This window comes from Artibeus jamaicensis, unplaced genomic scaffold (assembly GCF_021234435.1).
Source record: "Artibeus jamaicensis isolate MK-2021 breed Jamaican fruit bat unplaced genomic scaffold, CSHL_Jam_final contig_588, whole genome shotgun sequence".
NCBI lineage: Eukaryota > Metazoa > Chordata > Mammalia > Chiroptera > Phyllostomidae > Artibeus > Artibeus jamaicensis.
Genome location: NW_026521895.1, coordinates 4,285,745 through 4,308,633, shown reverse-complemented (window position 1 = coordinate 4,308,633; position 22,889 = coordinate 4,285,745). Strand labels below are relative to the sequence as shown.

The following is a 22,889-nucleotide window of genomic DNA, read 5'->3' as shown; positions in this document are numbered from 1 at the left end:
TGCTTAGTTGCCTTTAACTTCATTCAAAACAATGTTGCTGGATTGTATTGTGACACCAGTCTTATCAGCATGCATTAAAAAACTTATCAAAATTGGTGAATTTTTGTGTAGCCATTTTAATATTGCAGGTGGAAGAAAATGTAATAAAGATTAAATTAAAAAGTCTGAATGGTGTCCTAAGATTTACATAGAATAAATTTCAGATCCCTTAGAATAAGGAGTAAGTAGTCATACAAAATAGTCACCAACCACTGGGAAAATCAACTATTTTGCCCCATTTCTCCAACTATAAATAATGGTTGCAGTCTTAACGTACTTACCTAGTGTATTTAAGTATTTCCAAACAAATAAAAGTCTTTCATTCATTATGGCCTTTTATTACATAGTAACAATAATGCACAAAAATCCATTATTATCCTGTTATAAAGACATACCACTCACATTCCCCATACATATCATCTCCCCCACAGACCTAAAGTCTGTAAAATCATTTCTTCCTCATGCTACAGCACTTCACTTCAGCTGACTTTCTCTTCAGAAATGATTTTCCAGTCTTCGTGTGTCTTTGTAGTTCACTTCAGAACCTTCTTGTCTGGATAATATAGAACACTGGGACCATTATTCTAATACATCCCTGGCTTATACTGACTAAACTGGGAAGCTACTTATAATATTCTTAGTTAGGCCTTCAAGTGTCCTGTTTAGCTTTGATCCTCTTTCTCTCTGAGAGTTTTCTTTTCTTTTGGAAACTGGCTGGCATGCAAGACAGAAAGGCTTCACTACACTTAGAAACATACTTTTATGGCTTCAGAGCCAATGAAGGTAAATTCTATTTCTGCCTTTTGAGTAGATGCCTGCTCCTCATTGGCCTGAAAACACCAGTGTAAACTGTAAATGAAAATAACTCAGATGGACACATATTTTCACAAGAATATTTATTTGTTATTGAAAAATACACAAAGGCAAAAAGGCTGCTTAGCTGCTGGTTTTCCATAGCACAGCAGGTATTGTAAAAAAGGGGAAACAGATCTGCTATAGTTTACATTTCTAAGGCATTTAGGCTTAAGAGTAGCAGACATGCCTGGGTGCATTTACTTGAGTTTAAACACACTGGTTGAGGCACACGAGGCAGGTAAAGGATTTGACATGATACAGTAAAATTCTCATGCACTTGTGTCTTAGGATCGTATATCCATTGTCCCACCCTCCGTCATACTTTTTCCCACGTGAATTTTGGAGCTGTTCATGGAACACTGGTAATGATCCACTCTTCAAGAGTTGGCTTAGCATGACAACTCAGGGGGGACACATACGGGGCCTTCTCAGGGCCAGGCTCTGTAGACTTCTATCAAACTGAGGCTCCAGTAAGAAAAACACTGATTTGCAAAGGCACAGTGGAGGCAGGTTTAATGCATTAAATATAACACGAATCATTCACAATAACACGTTTAGTGTTTCAGGGAACTTTTGTTAATACAACACAGTTGGTCACACAAAATACAAATGCTTCTGTTGATTTGTCTTGGCAACTCGGATACATCAACAGTGCTAACAGTTTAACAGCTTTGTTCTCATCTGACAGAAAATAATGGCAGTTCTGCAAGGCAAATGTTAAACCTGACCGTATGTATTTATTAATTCCACAGTGTTTTGACAGATTATAGGGGATGGAACTCAGAGGATGCTGACACGCTCACTGAGGGCTTTCATCTCTGTTTCTTCAGTCTCAGGAGTGTCGCTGTGACTCACACTCGGGTTGATCAGGTATGTGGGGTACTGCAGCCCCTGCTCGCCCGCATACTGCTCCCACCTCAGGTCATCGCTCTCATGGGTGATGTATCGTTCCCCGGTCTTGCATTCCAGCTCCCGTAAATCTAACCAAGTCTGATAGTCCTGGTGAAGAAATTCCAAAATATTACCATAGAGATGATTAAAACTCACGAGAACACTGTTTCATATGCTGTCAGTTCCCACAGCTGGTGAGGGTCCCTTTTTACTTCCACTCTACCAACGCCCTGTCTTTCATCAGGATCCCTGAAGTGACGGCATCAACACCAATGCCATCCGGCCTGCCTCGACTTTGCAAACGCATCTGTCCATGTGATGCGCATCGAAGGGTGGACCATCTATGCTGGTGGCCCAGCAATCAGGAATGTTGGCATTCCTCCGAGATTTAATGACTACAAACAACCCTTCAGTATTCCAGAGTACCATTTTTCTAAACTTCAAATTCAATGTGAAAGTAATAAATATTTAAGAGCAAGCAAACACATACACACACATGTTCTTTTTATTTGCCACACATTTGTTCTGTGAATATTAGTCTAGGCTTTAAAGATACAAGTGCAAACAAGTACAGTGCATGACCAGGTGGGCGTCTGTGTGGACATGTATCAGAACTGCATACATGGATGATTTTGAAATTTGGTCCTTGGCATTTTGTTATGACCCCTTAGATTTCTTGTTTTTGGTTTGGTGTGTGCAAGTGTGTGTGTGTTTGCATTTCTCCAATCTTCCTGAGAGAGAGGTTTAGAAATACCAAATTGTTATTGTCTTAAGAAGTTGCATTTATTTTGATCAACAAATTGATATTAGAACTATACCTTTAAATATATGAGAAAAGATTTTATGTATGATTATCAAAATCTTACAAATATTCAGAAACTCATCTGACTGAGGAAATATCCAATGACTGGTTTTTACCTGCAGCCAAGGGTGGCTCAGGGTCTTGTCCACGCTATAGCGCTTCCTCATTTTCACTTGCAGCAAGTTATTGATAAGATCAATGGCTGAAAAACATGTTAATGATTGGTAAAAATAGATGACAGACCCAGAACGTATGCATAATTCATTTACAGTTTATTTCACACCTGCTATTTCACATAGTCAATGACACATAGTGATAGCAGGCACTGGGACTTGGAAAATTCATCTGGGGAATTCTAAGACCTTGGTCTTCATTTTATTTTGGATGCTGAAAAATGAAATTGGAAGCAATTGTGGAGAAAGGAGTATGAGTCTCTTGTGAGCATGGTCTGAACTTCTCTTGGTTTTGTCTTTAATACATTTTTCTAAAGTAGAAGTTTTAGTTAAACATGTATCATTCAAATATATCTTGCACTCATGACAGGATAAAAGTAATATTTACAGAAAGCCATTTACTAATTTTGATGTAAAATGTTTAAAGTTTTAATGTGTGTGAGATTCACAGTCTTGAATTAAATGTCCAACATCTGGATACCACATTTAAAAGGAAAACTATAAAGCATAGTATGGGTCAGGATTCATGATAATCTTCTTATACCCTAAAAACCACTGGCCCACCAGGAGAAGACTTTGGTCTCTTTCACTGATAAAAACAAAAAAGTGAATTAACTCCCCAACTTCTCCAGCCACCAAGCCCTGAGTCATCAGCATTCATGGACCTGAACATACAGACTGACACCGGAGTCCAGAAGCCACCTGGAACAGAGATCGCTTCATCCAATCAGAATGAATCAGAATCCTTCTAGTTGTCAGGCAAAGAGAAATGATTTCTGCAGTCTGTTGGTAATTTAGAGTTGTTTCTCTCTGATACTGGTCTGCACGAAAGGCTGTAGAATCCAACACCTAAGAGTTCTATGATTGGAGAAAGTAAATGAAATAGCACACGTTTAAATGCTGTCTATGCCTATATGTCGTGGCCTGAGCTATGCTGCTTTAGGAAACACTGTACTTAGTACAATTTCAAATTTCAAACGTGTTCTCGGAGAGCTTTAGAAAGAACAGCTCTCTCAGTGCACTGTGCACTGGGCATGTGCTTTAAAACATCCATTCACATGATTTACTCACTGGTGGATAAAGTGCACCTTCCATTCTTGCTGCTGTGAAGTCACAGAGCAAAGTGGAGTGTGAGGGATGAAGGGAGAGCTTATGTGCTACTGTGAGCACAGCACAGCATTATGCTTCCCTAGACACTGCAGGGAATAAATACACGCTATTAGTTCACTCATTCTGTTTTGAATTCTATAATTAGAAGGGTAGGAGTACAGTAACTCAACAAAAGGTCTGGTCTGTGCCCAAATGGGCCCCAACAGTGAACTGCAAGGCATAATGGGGAGGGCAGTACCGCCAGAGGAGAAACTAGAAGTAGCTGAAGGGAAGGGAATATGTGAAGATAAAAAACTGTTCTGCTGAATGAAGCGCACAATCCCAAGTATGACTAAGCCACAGTACCCAGGTGACCTGAATAAGCACTGCAAAACAAAGACAAGCACCTCCAAGGGAAAATGGTGTAGGGTAAATGGAGAGAATCAGGAAATACATGTGTGTCAAATTGTGTGTTTGTGAATTTGTAAATCTATTTTGTAGCTCCTAGCAGCAGAAAAATAGAAATAATTAACTACTGAATGTTAGAACCTGAAGTTAAATGTTGGGGACCTGGTGTTTCTGAGAAAACTGGTGCACCCTGGAGTCTGAAGCTCCAGTCCACTTGTCACTCCTTCTGGAACATCCTTTTCACTAACTCTCAGACAATCCAGCATTAACTGTAACCTCCAAAAGTCTTTCACTAAATATATATTTTAAAAGAAATTCTAACGTGTTCTTTTTCCTAACAGTGTTGTTTATTGGCCATGCTTTTCTATGCATGTATCAACCACTCACTCACCAACTCGTTCACCAAATCTTCCCTAAGAAATTACTGTTGGCAATTATTTAGGGAATAAAATAATATCTGGCCCCCTGGAAACTCCCAATCTACTTGCAAAGGGAGAACATGTGTACGCACACACACACACACACACACAAATACATAACAAAGTGCACCATTTTCAATCTTTGACCTTTGATGTCCTACTCAAAGAAAAGTTTTATTTAGCACTTTTGAAATGTAGCTAGCTAGGACCCTCGTGACTGTCTCCAGCGGTCTGATGTATTTCCATGTCAAAGGTGTTACATTATGCTGGTAACATGAACTCTTTTCTCCTACAATGTGCCCAAACTGAACTTACCCACACCGAACCTGTTTATGTTCCAGGTGCCATGAGAAACTTGGCTCTTCTATATGACAGCTCTTCAAGTCTTCGAGATAGTAACTCGCCTTCACCTCACCTTCCACAGTCCCTTCAGTGTCTGTCAGATGCCTCCATCTTCCGGTGCATCCTTATTTTAATATTCACTAGCAGTTTTTCAATGTCCCTGTTCATTATGGACCAGAACTTTCCTCATCATTAACTTTCAGCTTTATTTTTACACATAGTCATTACTCATACAGCCTAGAACTCAGGGTTTTCCTTTTCAAACATTTTACATTCATATTCTTAGGTAGTCCTTATAATTCTATGACAGTAATTATTATCTTGATCTCCAGTTTATATAAAAGGAAAACTTGAAAGTTCTGAGGTCGTCTAGCTTGGTCTAAATGGGACAGCATCCAGGTAAGAGAGCGGAGGTGCCAGGGTCTGGTTCCAAAGCACATGCTCCCGACACTACGGTAATCAGCAGATCAGGCCACTGGCTCCTTACTATTAACTGAAAACAATGTCAAAACTAATTGATTTTGTTCAATCATAAATATCAGCTTCTTTTTAGGTGTGTTTTATCACACTTTTATGTATTAAAAAGCATGTGTGTGTGTACATAAGTGACTTTATATATAATTATATACATGTGTCTTTAGCTCAACATTTCAGCATTCAAAGACTATTCACAAAGTGATGTGACCCCTCCTATCGGAGCGATTACTTCTTTTAGCTTTCTACTACTTCCTGAGTAAGCCTATCTGCTTTGTGTTAATCAAATTATTATGATCTTGTTTTTCAAATAAGGCTTAAATAGAGGGCTTATGACTCTATCACAGATGTTACTCCCAACTGTGGTGACTAGTAATTATTCTCTGAACAGGCTGATAAACAAGCAATAACGTTTCTTCCTAGAGTCTCCCTCCTACTGCATATGCTGTCCTCTTCCCCAAGGCTACTATACTATGGGAGATTTTTAAAAAAGGTTTTATTGTGGGCAAGACACACAGTCCTTGGTATTATTCATTCTACCAATCTGGCAATCCTATTTAAAAAGAAAACGCAAGTGGTCTGGAGTAATAGATACTAAGTAAGCTACTAATATTGACTAATCTTAACTTTTAGTCATTTCCTTCAAACCACTGGAATTTATTTCCTAAATGCTTGTAAACTATTTGGTCATTTATTCTTTTTTTTTTAAATAAACACTTTTCTTTAAAGATTTTATTTATTTATCTTTATAGAGGGAAAGGGAAGGAGAGAAACATCAATGTATGGTTGCCTTTTGTGCATCCCCTGCTGGGAATTGGCCTGCAGGGAACTGGCCTGCAACCCTGGCATGTGCCCTGACTGGGAATCGAACAGCGATTGTCTGGTTCGCAGGCCCGTGCTCAATCCACTGAGCTACACCAGCCAGGGCTTTGGTCATTTATTCTAATAAGATTTTGTAAAGGATAAATGTTAATTTTTTCCTGAATTATTGCAGAGTCCATCCTGTCCCCGCTCCCCTTTTAGAAATTCAGAAAACGCTGGCCTGGGTTAAGTATCCCGGCATCTCTCATTTTATCTATGATTCCTTCAGAACTACTCACAATGACTCTAAGAGCACCTCTGTTAGCTTCTTCAATATGCAGCATGTCCAGTTCTGAACAGTAATTGCATCTCAGAGCTGCCACTGAGTGTCCTCTTGTGATACCTCCATTTCGCCAGGTTTAGCTTCAGCAGAGACCACCATGTGCGATGCAGTGAGTGTGAAGGACCCACAATAAAGAAGGGCGAAACCAGCAGTGCAGGAGCAAAGCCTATGACAACTGGAGTAGCCAGAGCAGTCCCGGAAGGAGCTGACAGTCAGAAAAATAAGTCCAAATGGGACCTCAACTCCTGTCCCCAAACTCAAATCTAGACTCAGATTTCAGATCTAGAGGGAACGTGGTAGGGCATGCCTTTGAACCTGTGTCACTGGACGGGGAAGAGGGAGAGACCAGGAGAAAGACTGACATAAAATCAGGCCATTCCGTGAAGTTCTCTCAAAAACAAAGCACAGGAGAAAGGGGACACGGCTTGGCCCTGGGAAACAGGAAGGAGGAGAGGGCTGCGGCAGACTGGAAAGTCGGGAGGGCCGCACATTCACACAGCAGCACCGCGGGGCTGAGTGCCCAGGCGGAAGGGGAGCGGAATCTGGAGCTCCAGCACGAAAAGGGGAACGAAGCAGGCAGTGCCTTGTTCCGCCTTCTCTCTGCAGTAAATGCCATGCCTACTTTTTCAGAGAGCGATAAAATTATTTTCTGATTATACCTCTCCATTTAATTGTGGGGGTTAGACTTGCTGGTACTGTTCTGTTACTCATCCTCAAACTCACTCCCTTCCTCCCATATTGTTAATAAATTGCCCTGGGCCCAAGCTTTCTGAACCCCTGGGACAGCCACACTGGGGCAATGTGGGGAGTCTTTTTTAATTTTTTATTGACAAGTTTTAAATAATTTCCTGGCTCAAATTTTATTTTCATTTTTAAAGGATTTCTTATCCTTCGCAAGCAGTTTTGTACTTTCTAAAATGGATCCACACTAATATTTCCTATAAATTAAAAAATGTAAAGAAAGTATGTTTTTTGAAGTTCCTTTTCTCGCAACAATAAATTCTGGGCTAATATAGTTACTTTTCCCTTAACTTCCTGTACAACAATTTCTCTCATTGTCCCATCCACTGAAAGACTGAAATGTCAGGAAAGGGCAGAGAAAATTTTATCAAATGTTCTCTTTTACCAGAATGGGTCTTTCAGCAGATGCTGGGACACCTTAAGTTCTGTGTGGTGTATCTGCCAGGTGCACACACATACCCGAACAAAAACAAAATTAAATGGCATAGGCAGGTGCTTCAGGGCTTTATGTTTTAAGAGGAAAAGAAATGTTCCATCAGAGTAAGTATATGGATTCCATTTTGTTCTGGTATCAAAACACAGACTTATCTTTGAAATCGTGGGAGCCATATTGCAGTCATTCTCTATTCCAAAGCAAATCCCAGGTGTGGGGGCACAACAGAATCTGTGTATGTGGAGGGTCCATCAGCACGGGCCATCACTACGACTAAACTGAATGGCATCCAAAGTTTGGAGAGAATCCCACAGAAAGAATGGAACTGGGCAGATGTGAACACGTAATAGGTCCCTTAGGCCACACCTCTCGGTCACCCTCCATTTCCCATCTCTCACTGTCTCAGTACATGCCTGATGCCCCCATTCTCCCCACTAGATTTTAGTTTCTTTAAAGTCATACAGATGTGTATTGGTTTTTGCACATGAGTTTAATAAATATTTAAAATAAAATACATCATTGAATGCATTAGAAAAGTGCTTGCTAAATAGCATTTGGTAGACTGACTATATTAATGAGAAATTTAAATAACCATTTTCTCAGCTCTAAATTTTAATGTCCACTTGATGTGCATACAGTTTGTATATTTTGGTTATAATTATTTCTGAATGGTAGGACATCACAACTCCCCAAAATATAAGAGATCAGAGCATCAATGATTTCTATCAGAAAATCAGAATAATGATGAGAATATCTGCAATACAGATGGGGTTTATTTTATAGAAATTACTGGTAAACCTATGGGGCTGACCTGTCTGCCCAGACACAGTCCTTTTTTATTTTTGTTTTTTTCCATACTGTCTTCTGTCTATGCAGAAATTATTCAGGTACAAACTTGCAAAAAGGAAGCCAGGTCAGAAACCGTATCAGTCTAGTGAGGGAGCCACTGTGTGTTGGCCTCTGAGCTCCTTGCCTCCTGTTTTCTTTTTGTGCTTTCCATTCTGCCTCACAGCCCGTCACAGTGTAGCCCTCAGTATTTCTCCCTTGGTTTGCTTCACACTGATGGTAAGTTGTGTGTTTATTTTAAAAATCATTTTGCAACCCTTCACGTTCCAGCTCTACCCAGAAGCTGTTGCCGGGCAACACTAACTGGGACGCTCCTCTCCAGGGCTGGAACCAGAGGCTGCCGGAAGCCAACAAGGCCGCTGGAAACCATCGTCTCACTCGTTTCTAAGTCAATTACTGCAATCTGATGAGCGCGAGGCCTTCAGAGACGCGAGCTCACGTCCTTCTTTTCCCAGTTCTTTCCTCTGCGCAAAGTTATCCTGTCAATGGTCACTCCTTTGCTTCACATTCGGTTTCACTGCCTTCTTGAAGACTGGCAACACAATCTTGGAAATCCTGAACTGTTTAAACACAGCAAATAGCAGCCTCCAAGCAGATGCCGAATGGACTAAAAATTTTATATGAGAAACAAAATATGGTTATATTCTTCCAATGATGTTCAGAGTGATGTGGATCTTTTACTTTCACTGTGCATTAATACCATTTAGAGGGGTTTGTTGTTGTTGTTTTTTTAATGCTGTTGCTCAAGCCAAAATTCAAGTAAAAATCCTTGGAGAGGGGCCTCCAGGTGTGGGTAGTTTTAGAAGTGCCCAGGTGTTTGACAATTTGTTCAACTGTGATTGGGAATGACTGTGCTAAGCACTGTGTCTCAGACTTGCATAGACATTTGATAATCAAGGATCTTGAACTGAAGACTCTGGCTTACTAGGTCTGACAGTCTGGATTTAAAGTCTCCCAGGCAGAGTCTGAGACCACATTTTGAGTAGCAAGGATCTAGAGGTTTGAGAACAGTGAAGTAGTTAATAATTTGTCTAACAGATGTGGGGAAAGGCATCTAATCATAGAGAGAGCTATCTGTCCTCAGCCCCATCTGGCGTGGTGTTCTGAAATGAAGGCACAGAGGTTTCATCTCAGCTTCCCCTCAGAAGATGCCGGCAGGAAAAGCTAACAAACTGCACTGCACAAGAAGTTCCAAAGTAACTACAGTCTGAAGATTTGGGCCCTACTGGTAAGATATTTGATGGACACAAAGGAAACTGGATCCTCTGTTTAGGTCCCACCCTCCCATCTACTGAAAAAGGTCTGAGTACAGAACTGGACAACCTGGCTTGCCAACATCATGGGAAAGGATTCAGGTTCTTCAGTCCACAGTAAACTCAGTGTGAATCTACTTACGGCCCCCAAATTACACATACTTTATGCCATGCTAAAAGAAACCTGTTCTTGCCCTGGCTGGTGTAACTCAGTGGACTGAGCTCGGGCCTGCAAACCAGAGGATCACGGTTCAATTCCCAGTCAGGGCACATGCCTGGGTTGCAGGCCAGTTCCCAGCAGGGGACGCACGAGAGACATCCATACATTGATATTTCTCTCCCTCTCTCCTTCCCTTCCCCTCTAAAGATAAATAAAACTTTTAAAAAATGATCTTTGTAAAAAAAAAAAAGAAATCTGTTCTGTTCTTTATAATGAGGGAAGTAGTGGCATCACTTGACTCTTGGGTTCACTGAGCCTTTAGTCAAAGCGGTGCTGAGGTTTGATTTAAAGAACATCAACAGAGAGGGAAGTGTCTGAACCAGACCTAGCAGGAGGTTGAGAAAAAAACTGAATGCGAAGAAATAAAAAAAAGAGAGGCTCAGGGTGATTATGATGGCCTTTTTCAAACCTTTGAGATAAGCTTTCATTTGTAAAAAAGGGTTGGGCTTGTTCTACCAGTGAGTGTAAACAGACATGTTTTGCTCATTGTGCAAAGTAGGGTCAAATTAAGAAGAAACAGGGCCTCTCACGACTGTGTATTTTCCACCAGTGGATAACTCCTCAGTGGACTGACGCTGTGGAGCAGTGGAGGGGTTAGACAAGATTTTTTAATAGCCTGTATTTGAAAATATCATTCTGTGTTGTCATTATAGAAGAAAGCAAAGTTACAGAATATTTAAACTTTGTTGTTCCTCTACCCTGTTATCTCTACATCTATTCAGGTGCCGGATTTTAACTCAACTATGAAATAGTTGAGCTCAAAAGCCCTGGCATTTTAACATAATGAGAATGGTGTGTGCGACATCGATGTAACCTGGCAGCCAAGGAGAATGGGCTGGAATGTGCATGTGTGAACAATGATGACTTCACTGTAACAGTGGGAGTGGTGGACGCCACTGAGTGAGCATGTGTGCTGTGTGGTTGTCACATTCAAAATGACTGAGCAAATACAATGAATCTGCATCAAACTTTGTGTTAAGCTTGAACATTCCTCCGTGGAAACTATTTTGATGATTCAGAAGGTCACAGCTATGGGGCAACTGATGACTGGCAAGTTCATCACGACAATGCACCTGTTCATGTATCATGTCTTATGCAGGTTTTTTTGCAAAACATCAAGTCACCCAGGTGACTCAGCCCCCCTACAGTCCAGATTTGGTGCCCTAAGACTTCTGTTTTTTTTTCCCCCAAAACTAAATCACCTTTGCAAGGGAAGAGATTTCAGACTGTTAGTGAGATTCAGGAAAATACAATGGGCAGCTGATAGCTATTGGGAGAACTGTGTGAGGTCCCAACCTGCCTACTCTGAAAGGGTCTGGGGTGTCATTGTCCTGTGTACAATGTTCCTTGTATCTTTTATTTTCTTTAATAAGTGTCTCTATTTTTCATATTACATGGTTGGATACCTTCTGGACAGACCTCCTATACCAGAAATGAAACTTTTACAATTACAATTGGGATATATAAAAATAATTCAACTTGGGGGACAATAAACAGCCAATTTTTGAGCACTTATAATCACCAATGTTCTTGCTAAAACTTCCTTTGATCAACTACTCCCTACAAACTAGTTGTGAGAGAAAATGACATTAGTTACATTTTATCTGTTATCAAAATAAACAATTCCTTTCCTGGTGGGCATCTTCTCAGATGTTAACTCAGTCAAACTTAGAATATTCATGTTATAAGTAGGTATTATTTTAATCATTATATGCTCTGGCTCCTAACATTAAAGTCCCTTCTTATTGGATAAAATGCATCCTCTTTTAAAAAAATGAAACACAAGTAATCTCAGAACTTTAAGTAGAGATTGTTTAAAAGCCTAGTGGAAGTTCTGACCTGCACAGTTCGCTTTGGCTTATCCATTGCGAGAGAAGCTCCCCGCCCCCAGTGAGCATTTGTCAGCAGCTCCTCCACCCTGTTACGTCTGACAGTGGTGCTAATATGCTGACAAATACATCTACTCATTAATATTCAGCAGGCTCGCTGGATCTTCGAGCTTCCTAAGCTGTTACAAACAGAGTTTAATTATTAAAATGATAATTGTCTTTCTTTTGTTTCTCACACCATTGGATTTCTGGGTCTCATCTCTACAAGGCTTATTTTCAATGAGGTTATTTTTTGTTTTGAACAATATGTAGTGAAAAGGGACCTACAGCTGGTTCCTTTTCATGGCAAAGTGCTACTTCCAACTTAAGTGTTTAGTGTTCTGGAACACTGTTGAATTTTGAAAACATACCATGTGGTAATGGTGCTAGGCTTTTATTTAGCTTTGCTTTGTGTTTGTACTGGCTGTATTTTTCATCTCCGATTTCTGGGAGAAAAATACACTTGTGACCAATTCTATTTGGATTTACCACACTGAATAGCAAAAATTGCTTTTAAAATGAAATTTAGATGCTTTGATAAATTTATGGTATATCATTATAGACATTCTCTGCCTTGAGATGCCATATATTGTACAATGCACTTAAACGTCAACAGAGGATTGAGACCAACTAGAAGCATAATTTACAGCTGTGCTAATCTGAGGAAAGAAGGGGCAGAAATACTTCCACTGACACCGTGGAGCACAAAGTGGAAAAAGTCTGTGTCACAGGCACCCTATCAGTCTGGTAATCTTGAAGTCAAGACAAACTACAGGATTAATGCAAGGACATTTCCTTTCCCCCCTTTGTATACGTGGTGAGTGAAGGCTTCGTGTCTGATCTTAATTCTTGATCATGCCAACTAATCATGTGACTATGGAGCTGAGCAGTAACATCACAGCAGGTGACCTGAGAATAGGTGCTTCTTCAGACTTCACCTGTGAACACAGAAAATGATCTCTGTCTGCGGGGGTCGGGGCTCATTGTGAGACAATTTCCGAGGCTGCCTCTGTGTTGATTGCTGCCTGCTTGCCTCCCTAATGGCATACAAAGGAATATCAAAACTCAGAAGAAAAAACAGTAATTTGTCTGGTGAGCCTCACAGTCTATTACTAACCGTCCTCGAATTTACCATGTATCTCTACAGAACACATTGATCCCATTTAATGATGGAAATGCACTTTTATTCTAACAAGTGCTTCCCCATCGCTGCTGGCTTGTCCTCATTCTCCCAGTGAGATGACTTTTGAATTATATCTCACTTCACCAGCTGTACAATCCACATCCCTTGGTTATCTTCTTCCTCCAAGAATAAAGTCTTGAGAAAACAAGAGTCATATACAAAAAAGAACGTTTAAGATGTGTATTGTGACACTGAGCGACTGATGGAATGTAGAAAAAGGGACTTCATTTGACTTTCCCATTTGAAAATTCTCCTTTGTGTGGGCATAGGTAGTTTAGAGATTTGGATGGTATCTTCTTCATCTGCTCAGGCATTATGCAAGGCCTAGTGTTACAGAAAAGGAAGTGTCGCCCTTGGGCTCTTCAGTGAATAGTATTCCTACATAAAATATTTTATATAGTGTTTGTTTATTTACGTAAATTTTAAATGGCTTTTAGACCAGGCAGGAAAGAACTACAGCTATACAAAAGGCTGCATTCCATTTATTCCTGGAGCCATCTTTCCCTCCACACACTTTTGTTCATTTTTATTTTTTTTTAAAAGTGCCATAAGCACCTGGTAAAAGACCTAAATCAGTCAGTAAGAAGAGTTCAAAATGAACAATAAAAACCTTTCATCTCATTATTAGACCTGTTCTCCAGCGATGATTTTTTTAACTATTTAAAAATGTTCTGCCGTCACCTCTGCACCTGTCAATAATCAGCACAGAATCTTTTACGCGCTTCAGGAACTTGAAGCCGGGGCTACTCCGTGGAGCTGCCGCTCGGAGATCTGCTGCCAGTGTGTGGTGAGGACAGAAGGTGAGACTGAATCTTTGGAAACTTTTATAGCATTTTGACACTGCTGTCACATCTTTATTATATTTTATTATACAGGGTGGGGCAACAGTAGGTTTACATTGGTGAATATAAAAAGCACAGAGTTATTAATTACTGTATTATTTTCTTTTTAAAAAGTGTTAGTCTTGTTGAATTACAGTTGTCTGATCCCCCCCATTCCAGCCAAACCCACTAATACTATCTTATTTTCCATTAGACAGCTGTAAAGCTACTTTTGCCCCACACTGTATGCTGGGAAATTAAAATAAAACTGGTTCATTATGACAGATAGTTTGAAAAGAATCACCTTACTAAATAAAACATAGCACTGATTTCCTTCCATTAAAGAAAATGAATGATTTCATTCAGTTCTCTCTACAGTACTTTACTGTCCTCCTCCTCCACCCAATTAAGTTAGTTATGTTACATTAATGTAGCGGCCACCGCTGTGATTTAGAACAGTGCCTAGAACATAACATGGGATACTTTGTATAAGTACACACGTAAATGTAGCATTTGCTAAAAAGCATTAATTCAGGACTAAGCCATGTATGGAACCTTACAGGTAAACCTACACAACTCAATCCATCCCCGAGGCAGAAGGCCACGTGAACACCGAAATGTAGTGTTCTTGGCTCTCTTCACAAATTCACTGACCTCCTCCTTCTCCTGTGCTAGTTTCATGATTTACGCTATTTCGCCTGATTATAATGAAGTTAGACATGCTTGGCCTGAATGAAGGTTATCTAAAGTTTAAAATTAATGAGCAATATGTGAAGTAATTTATACATAACTATTATTAACTGATGACTGTAGGATTGAAACAGCCTATAACCTATGACCTGTAGCCTATAACCTATAACCCCTGTAATATCAAATTTCTAAATCTATGCCCTCTCAAAAAAGAATTTTTGTGTGTTGAAAGGATTTTCTTCCTACATTTTTCTAATTGCTCAATATCATGACACATGTGTTAGTTACTTCTTTCTTATACAAATTTTGTATTTCCTGGCGTTTATATATTTTGTCTTCTAAAGACGATTTTTTTTTACAAAGAAACTTTATCATTTACCTACATTTGAATATTGGAAGCTTATTTTACATTTTTTAGAGCACTGTCAGCTGTCAGGTCTTTTGGAGGTTCCTGAATTTAACTTTAACTTCTTCCTAAGGAGCGAGGGCTGTTGAGCAACTGTTTTCCAGAGTGTGCTCCAAGGACTTCCTAATTCTCAGTATAGGGTGGCATTTCATGGGGGTAGGGCTGCAAATTTCCACTTTTAAGTAGCTCCTCTGATTAACTGTTGGCATGTCGAAGTTTAAAACTGGCTGTGGTAGACCTAGAGCTACAGCAGGACAGGTTCTTTAATAAAACGAGCTGTAACGAACGAGTTTCTCTGGCAAGATGATTAGGACTCCCTGCTCTGCCAACGTTCCGGTGCTCTGTTGGCTAGTTTGTCCATTCCCCATTCCCAAGCTCTACGCCTTAGTACCTGCTTCTCAAGTCACGGACTGAGTCTTGCTTGCAATTTTCTGTGTTTGCCTTCAATACCCATCCAGCCTTCACCCGTATGTTGTACTAGATGCAAGAAACATAAAGGATAACCAGGCCTTTCTCTTGTTGTTTTGGAATTCCTAAAAATGTAATGAAAGGGAGGAAACTTTGGTACGTGACCAAGTAAGGCATATTTTAAAATAGGTGCACAAGTCCTTTCAAAGAACTGAGAAGGATCACAGGACAGATATGGTGAGGGCTGAGCCCAGCCTAGAATGAGATAAAGCTGGAGGTGAGACCAAGGCCATGTTCAATTATTCATGGGTAGTGCTGGGTAAACAGGATGATGTCAAATGACCAGACAGTCACAACAATGAAATGAAACAAGATGGAACACACAACACTGCCTGAGAATGAACTGAAATGTCCCCAAACTTCCTCTCCATGACGGCCTGGAGTCTCCTTGTGTGTATATTTGTAATTGTCTGATTCATTCCAGAGTGTTTTATTATACACATATATTCTTTATTCTTATTAGTTACATGTATAGCTATACATAATGTATTTATTTATATATATAACTACATGTATAACTGTGATTAAATATGTGTTCAGTTATATAACTTTATATAATTGTAGTTATGTGTGTGTATAACTAAATATGAATATGCAAACAGATGTACATACAGATCATGTAAAATAATTGGGGAATAGAAAGTGTGCAATAGATTTAACTGTTACAGTAATGCCAATCACTGTTTTGAGCACTTTCCATTGCAATTTCATTTAACAAAATAACCTGGTGAACTAGGAATTCGTATCATCATATTTCAGACAAAAAAACTCAGATCTGAGAGAATACGTACTTGAGAGAGGTCCTGAGGACTCAAGTACAAGAGCTCTCAACTCAGGTCTTCCACAACGTAATCCTGTTTCCCTACATTTTAATTTTAATTTTTTAAATATTTTATTATTTCTTTTTACAGAGAGGGAATGGGAGAAAGGAAGAGAGGTAGAGAAACAACACTGATGTGTAAGAGAAACATGGATTTGTTGCCTCTTGCACGTCCCAACTGGGAACTTGCCTGCAACCCAGGCATGTGTTCTGACGAGGAATAGAACTGGCGACCCCTCGGTTTGCACAACCAGTGCTCAACCCACTGAGCTACACCAGTCAGGGCTGTTTCCCTATATTTCTAGACATTATTCAAAATTGTGTGGCCACTCTAGCTCTAAAGCATATAAAAGCATATTAAAAATTTAATATGACGGCATGGTAAAATCTATGAGGGAGATAAGGATGAGAATGTAAAAGCAGGGGGTAACAGCATCTACCCCGGAGCTGGCTGACAGTACCTGTACCTGGGTCCCACGCTGGGCAAGCCACTTAACCACCGCTCCCTGCACTGCCTTGCCTTTAATATGGAAATAGTAATAGTATCTTCTCAAAGGCTGGGGGCAATTAAATGAGTTCATAGATATAGTGTTTAAAGTAGAGCTTCCTTACAGTGCAGATGTTGTAGAAGTATTAGCAATTATTACTTTTCTCAACATTTCATTTTACAATCTTTGTTTTACCTATAACATATGCTAAATTAAGTTTTCCTCGAATTTTCTCTTTTGAAATCATACCTTGATTCACACACACACACATGCACGTGAGTGCGTGTGCAAAACCAAACCAAACCATACCAAAAAACCAACTTTTATAATGGGCGCTGTTAACGAATGCTTTGGGGTTTGTTTCTAGCCTAGTATCTTTTCCCTGCAGGAACGTTCTCTCTGTAACTCGGAGGCACCCTGCATCGCCCATATGGCCAGCGGGCCAGACTCCCGTGCTGACGGTGTGATTGCCCCTCGGGTACTGTGGGATTGAAGCACAGCCAGTCAGTGCCCGTGTCAGAAGCTCTATGGCTACTGAGAGAATTACTCTTCCATCCTGAGATCATGTACAGTGAGTAGCATGCAAGCCTGGAGCCGAGGGTGAATCATTTTGAATCACACGAAGAGTCCAGATGTGAAGGAAGCCATCATAATGTAAGGCAGAATGGACAGACAGACAGACACTTTCTCCACCTCTTACTCGGCAAGATCCAAGTAAATGACGTTCACCTTTTAGATTTCCCAGATGTGCGAGTCACATTACCTTCTGCCCAACTTAGTCAGAGGTAGGTTTCTATGATTGGCAGAGTCCTGATTAATTCAGTGGTCAATTAAGAATGCCAGCATGTGGCTTATGATATTATCATAGCAAAAATAATTAACATCTTTACAACATTCTCTATAGAGCCTCCATATCAAGCCATAGGAAATAAGCACCCTTTGGTGCATGACACTGTGTATGGTGCAAGGAGGAAAGACACATGATTTGAAGTACTGCTGTGTAACCTGAGGCAAGTGACTTAACCTTTCTGGTTTCCACCACAGACTAAAACAAGTTACATTGAAGGGGACTGGAGCAAAGATCCCGGAGCATGAAGACAGCCCCAGCAAAAGACAGAGCTATGCTGCATCACGTCCATGTCTACACCAACAGAAAAAGATGCACGCTAAAGGGAATGTTTCATTCTGACACATCTGTGTACGCTACAGAGACCCTATAACTTTTTTCCTTTTGCCTTTTAATGCCAAGAAAAAAAATACAATTAAAGACATGTCTGAAGAACACTTGGGAATCTTCAATGTGCATATATTTTCTAAAATCATACAATCAATTCTTGGTTACCCGCCAGGGCAATACTTAACTTAGTGTTCCGCTGTTCTCTTCCTAAATCCAATCCCTGGCTCTCCCCACACCTGCCATTATAGATGCCTCTCACATCCTTACCTCATTCAGTCTTGATTATCACCTCATTACATAGGCAGCAATCATTACCGCGCTTTACAGATGAGGAACTGAAGCCCAGGAAAGGTCAGTGATGGCTACTTAGAATAGCAGATAGGACTACACCTCAAAAGGCTTGACAGGTGATCTTTACTTCTGGCTGAGGTGCCTGCCTGAATTTTTATTTCCAAGTATCTGGATTCTTAGTGGTTCTGGTGTCGTTTAAAGGATCCTGAGATTCAAATTTTACTAATATCAGTTGAGACCACCCTTTGCCAGACACTAGTTGGCTTGTGTATTTATTAGATCCCAGGAGCTGAGTATCACTTGGTGCCAGCAGCCTGTTACAATTTCTAATCAGGAAATTATTTGTTCTCAACAAGGTAGTGGGACAGAATCTGGGCCTGTACCTCCTCACCTGGCACAACGTAATTTAACCAACCTTTCTTTCTGTCCAAGTCCAAGTCCTCTTCGTACACTAGCAGTTAGGTAACTCATGTTACCATTCAGAGCCTTGGTTAGCAAACGGCACAACTCCTATGCATCAAAGGCAAGAAAGAACTACAGGAAAATGCTGGGAAGAGAGGCCAGTTAATTCCAAACTGATGCCTGAATCGTTTGGAAAAGTGAGGGCTGCTGCCTGAGCCGGTCTGCACATCACTCTGAGGGGCAGGAATTTTTAGCACTCAGATGTTTTTATAGGCAAATTAAACATGTGCTTCCTAGTCAGGAATAATGCCTCTTGAGTTACATGATATAATCCCTTCTTTCTGAAATGCTTGCTACCTTTCTTCCTTTAAACTCTTTAGTGACAGACCTAAGTTCCACCTCCCCTGAGTATGTGACTCTAATTAGTCAAGCCCACAGTGATTTTTTGCCTCTGACCTTGGGGACCCCAATTTTATACCTAGCTAACAATTCAAGAAAATAAATAACATTTCCCAAATTTATATAATTCATCTCTCCAACAAGCTTTCAAGTTCTTTGAAAGACATTTTATGTTTTGTCCTCTCCTTTAATGCTACTTATGATGTATGTAATACTGTGTGCATTTCCTGATTTTTCCAACAAGAGTGTCTTAAGCTATTGATACCTATGTTTCTGGTCTCTACTTCCAATGGTAACTAAACATTCATAGTCTACAGCTATTCATCTCTGGCCCAAAGAGTTTATATCTGCATACAAGGCCAACAGATTTCCATAACACCAGAGGGCACCATCTGTTCCACTTAAAAAAATACTGCACTATTTCGAGAAAAAACATTTAAAGCATGAAGCTACTTTCCTAACATTCTACTGCTGTGTAACAGGAAAATGGCCTCAGAGATGTTCCTGATTTGCACTTTGGTAAGAACACTGTTCTTTACAGGCCTTCTGGCCTGCCTCCATCCAATACGATGGTAACCATGTTTAGAAAAATGTTGCCCAGCATGGGTACTGGTCACAAGGTGGTTTGCTAATTCCCTCTTTTCTGCCTCCTAAAAGAAAAAATTACGCTTTTGCCTCCATTAAATTATCCTAAATATTTTATTAGTCTTTTGGCTACATGACAGTACTTTTGTAGATCACAGATCCCTTTAGGACACTCCCATGTAACTATGATTCATAACTAATTAAGGATATTAAAAAAAGTTGTTGCTAACAGTAATTCAAGCCCTGATGATGGATGGCTCTTGGCATTTAACACTCACAGACATTTAAGAACTTAATTATGCTGTTTTCTGATTTCTACACAACCACATGCAGTAACAGTTATCGAATAGATGTTATCTATTAATTTATTTTTGCTTTTTAAGTGGTAAAAATCCTGAGTGAACTTAGAAGTAGATGTTGCCTGAAAACTAAAAAACCAGCAGGACTAGCGGTTTAAAAGTTATGGGCAAACTGGGTGTAAATTCTGGGTCTCCCGCTCACTGGCTGTGTCTTCTTTGGCCTCAGTGTCCTCATCTGAAACGTGGGTACAATGCTGAGACCTGTCTATGGTTTTCACGAGAATCAAATTCCACAGCACTTTCACCAGGAGCTCCTCCCCGAGGCACTCAACTCAGGGAGCCGTTTTTCTGCCCTGACTCTCCCCACCAATTCTTTTAAATCTCTCTCTCTTCCTTTAAGAAGGAAACATTTATTTAGAAGAATTTAAATAATGTAACAACGCCAGGGTAATCTATCCCAAAAAATCATCAGAGATGCACATAAGAAATTATACATAAAGATGATCTCATACTGAACAAATACCTGGGAAATGGCTAAAGAAAAGATCATACGTGCTCTAATGTCACGCAAAGGAAGTCAGTACACAAAGAACCTGGCATATTAATATATGTAATGTGATTATTCAAATATCAGTATTAATAAAGTCCTTGTGTACATAATAGACTAAAAGTATTTAATAAAGAAATAGGTGTGTACTCTCAGCTGTATACCAAGATTACTCTTGGTAAAGATTAGGTGTTATCACTACACCAATTTATAAATATTCATATATTCGAAGGAAATATACCAAAATATTAACACTTTCTCTCTGTTTCATTTACCTCTTAATGTGCATTTCTCAAGGTCTCTACAATACACGCACAACGTCACCAGGAGGTGTTTCTGGTCCCTATGTCCTTGTTCTTCGCAGTCCACCTCGATCAATTTGTTTCTCGATTCCAATGGGCAATCCACGATGAGCACTTATACACTTAATAATTAACAACTGAAATAATAATATAACAAGGATGTAACCACTACTATTTTTGAATGAAAACTATTACCTTCGTGAGAGATCTCCTTCCAGGGGTTCGGTGGGTACATGAAAGCCGCGTTCTGGATCTGGTCGTGTATGTCTTCATCCTCATTAAACGGGAACGTGCCACTCAGACTCACGTAGATGATGACCCCGACAGACCACATGTCTAGAGAGCGATTATAGCCCTTGTTCCTCAGAACCTCAGGAGCCAGGTAAGCAGGGGTGCCCACGACCGATCTCCGGAAAGACTTCTCTCCAATGATGCGGGCAAAACCAAAATCACACAGTTTCACCTGCAGATAACAATGGGTTGCAGAAATGGTAAGGTCACAAGATGGGAGTGTCTTAGTGCTCCTCTGCCAAAGACAACTGTGATACCTTCTGTATACTGTAGACTCCTCACGGTAGAAGTCACAGCTCTTTTCCATTTTATATACTTGAAGATAGTGGTTTATGTACTGACACAAAAGTATGCTTTCATTCATAAAAATACCATCTAAACATCTTCCTTCCTCCCACACACCTTAAAACCAAAAGATATATGTGAAAGTATGTATATTTGGAAGTAGGTAATATTGATTTTTTTGGCAGGAAAACATCCTGCCAATTAGGGATGTGATGGACTTAAAAGGTTTATAGGATAAAGGTTTAAGGATGAGCATGAGACTGTCATGCCATCCATAATAATCTCATAATTAGCTCTTCATGGGCACCCTGAAGGTGTCAGGGACCAGGCAGGACCTGAAGGTGTCCTGAAGGAGGCCAGGCAGGACAGCACCTTGGTCAGGTCACATCATAAACAAGACTCCCTGGGGAGAGATCCAGGAGTTTTCCGTCCTCTGAGTTGAGAAGACGACAACACTTTTGCACTTGTCCCTGAGAACAGCACTAAACTCTCATGTCTGCCCAGCCCCGGAGAGCTGGCGGCACCCTGGGCCTGTGAAGTGTTCTCGCCCTCCGGCCGCCCCTTCTCTAGGATCTGCACACAGCAGAAGCTAGAAGAGCTGAACGAGAAGGCTCGCTGTGTGTTCTAAGCAGGCTGAGCTGAGAAGCCAGGACACAAAAGCTGCTGTCCCAACAATATGGATGGGAATGAACGTGTGAAATTTGAAACAAATAAAGGCTTTGAGGGAAAAGGTGACAGAACACTGCCTGCTGGGAGTCGGCGTCACTGTAGCTGGCTTTCTGCGGGGACAGGCCTTCATACTCGCCTGGGGGAAAGGGTCGGCTGAGGCAAGCAACACGTTTTCCGGTTTGAGGTCACAGTGAACGATATTTTTAAAGTGAAGATGCCGCAAAGCCACGAGTATCTATAAAAAAAGAAAATTATCGAAATAATATTACTTTGGTCTATTAGTTTATTTTAAAACGTATTCCACAGGGACATACATTTAAATGGCCAAGAGAGAACTCATAACGTACAGTTAAACTTCTTTATGCTCGAGACACTGAAATGAGCTAGAATCAACACAGCAGGTTTCTAAAGAAACTTTGATGGGAAGACTAGCATTTTACGTGGTATACGCAAAATTCAATAATACTGAATTATTTTCAAGGAAGCAGGACTCAGTCAGGTGAATTTTTTTAAATTATGTATTTATTTTTATTGAATTTATTGGGGTGACATTGGTTAATTTTAAAATGTCATCAGTACTCTTAATACATGGCCCTTAAATGCATTAGTCATTTAGTACACTGGACTCTGGACACCACGGCTATAAATTAGACAATACAATAAGCCACTTTGACCTTTCTGAGTGTAGTTTAGGCTTTGGAGGTAGGGGCTAAACAACAAGCCTCAAAAGCCACAGTTAAACAGTGATAACATTTGATATTAAATATTA

General features: G+C 40.2%; 1 protein-coding gene across 2 annotated transcripts in view; it reads right to left on the bottom strand.

The window, feature by feature from the left end:
• Positions 1–926: 926 nt before the first annotated feature.
• PRKD1 (protein kinase D1) overlaps positions 927–22,889 on the bottom strand; it is a 325,299-nt gene continuing 303,336 nt past the window's right edge. For both annotated transcript variants that reach the window (XM_037163503.2, XM_037163504.2), the window contains 4 exons: positions 22,257–22,355; positions 21,071–21,338; positions 2,704–2,789; positions 927–1,893 (listed from right to left, as the gene is read on the bottom strand). In XM_037163503.2, the coding sequence (XP_037019398.2) occupies positions 1,675–1,893; positions 2,704–2,789; positions 21,071–21,338; positions 22,257–22,355 (672 nt within the window). In that variant the 3' untranslated portion in view covers positions 927–1,674. The remainder of the gene's footprint in view (positions 1,894–2,703; positions 2,790–21,070; positions 21,339–22,256; positions 22,356–22,889) is intronic.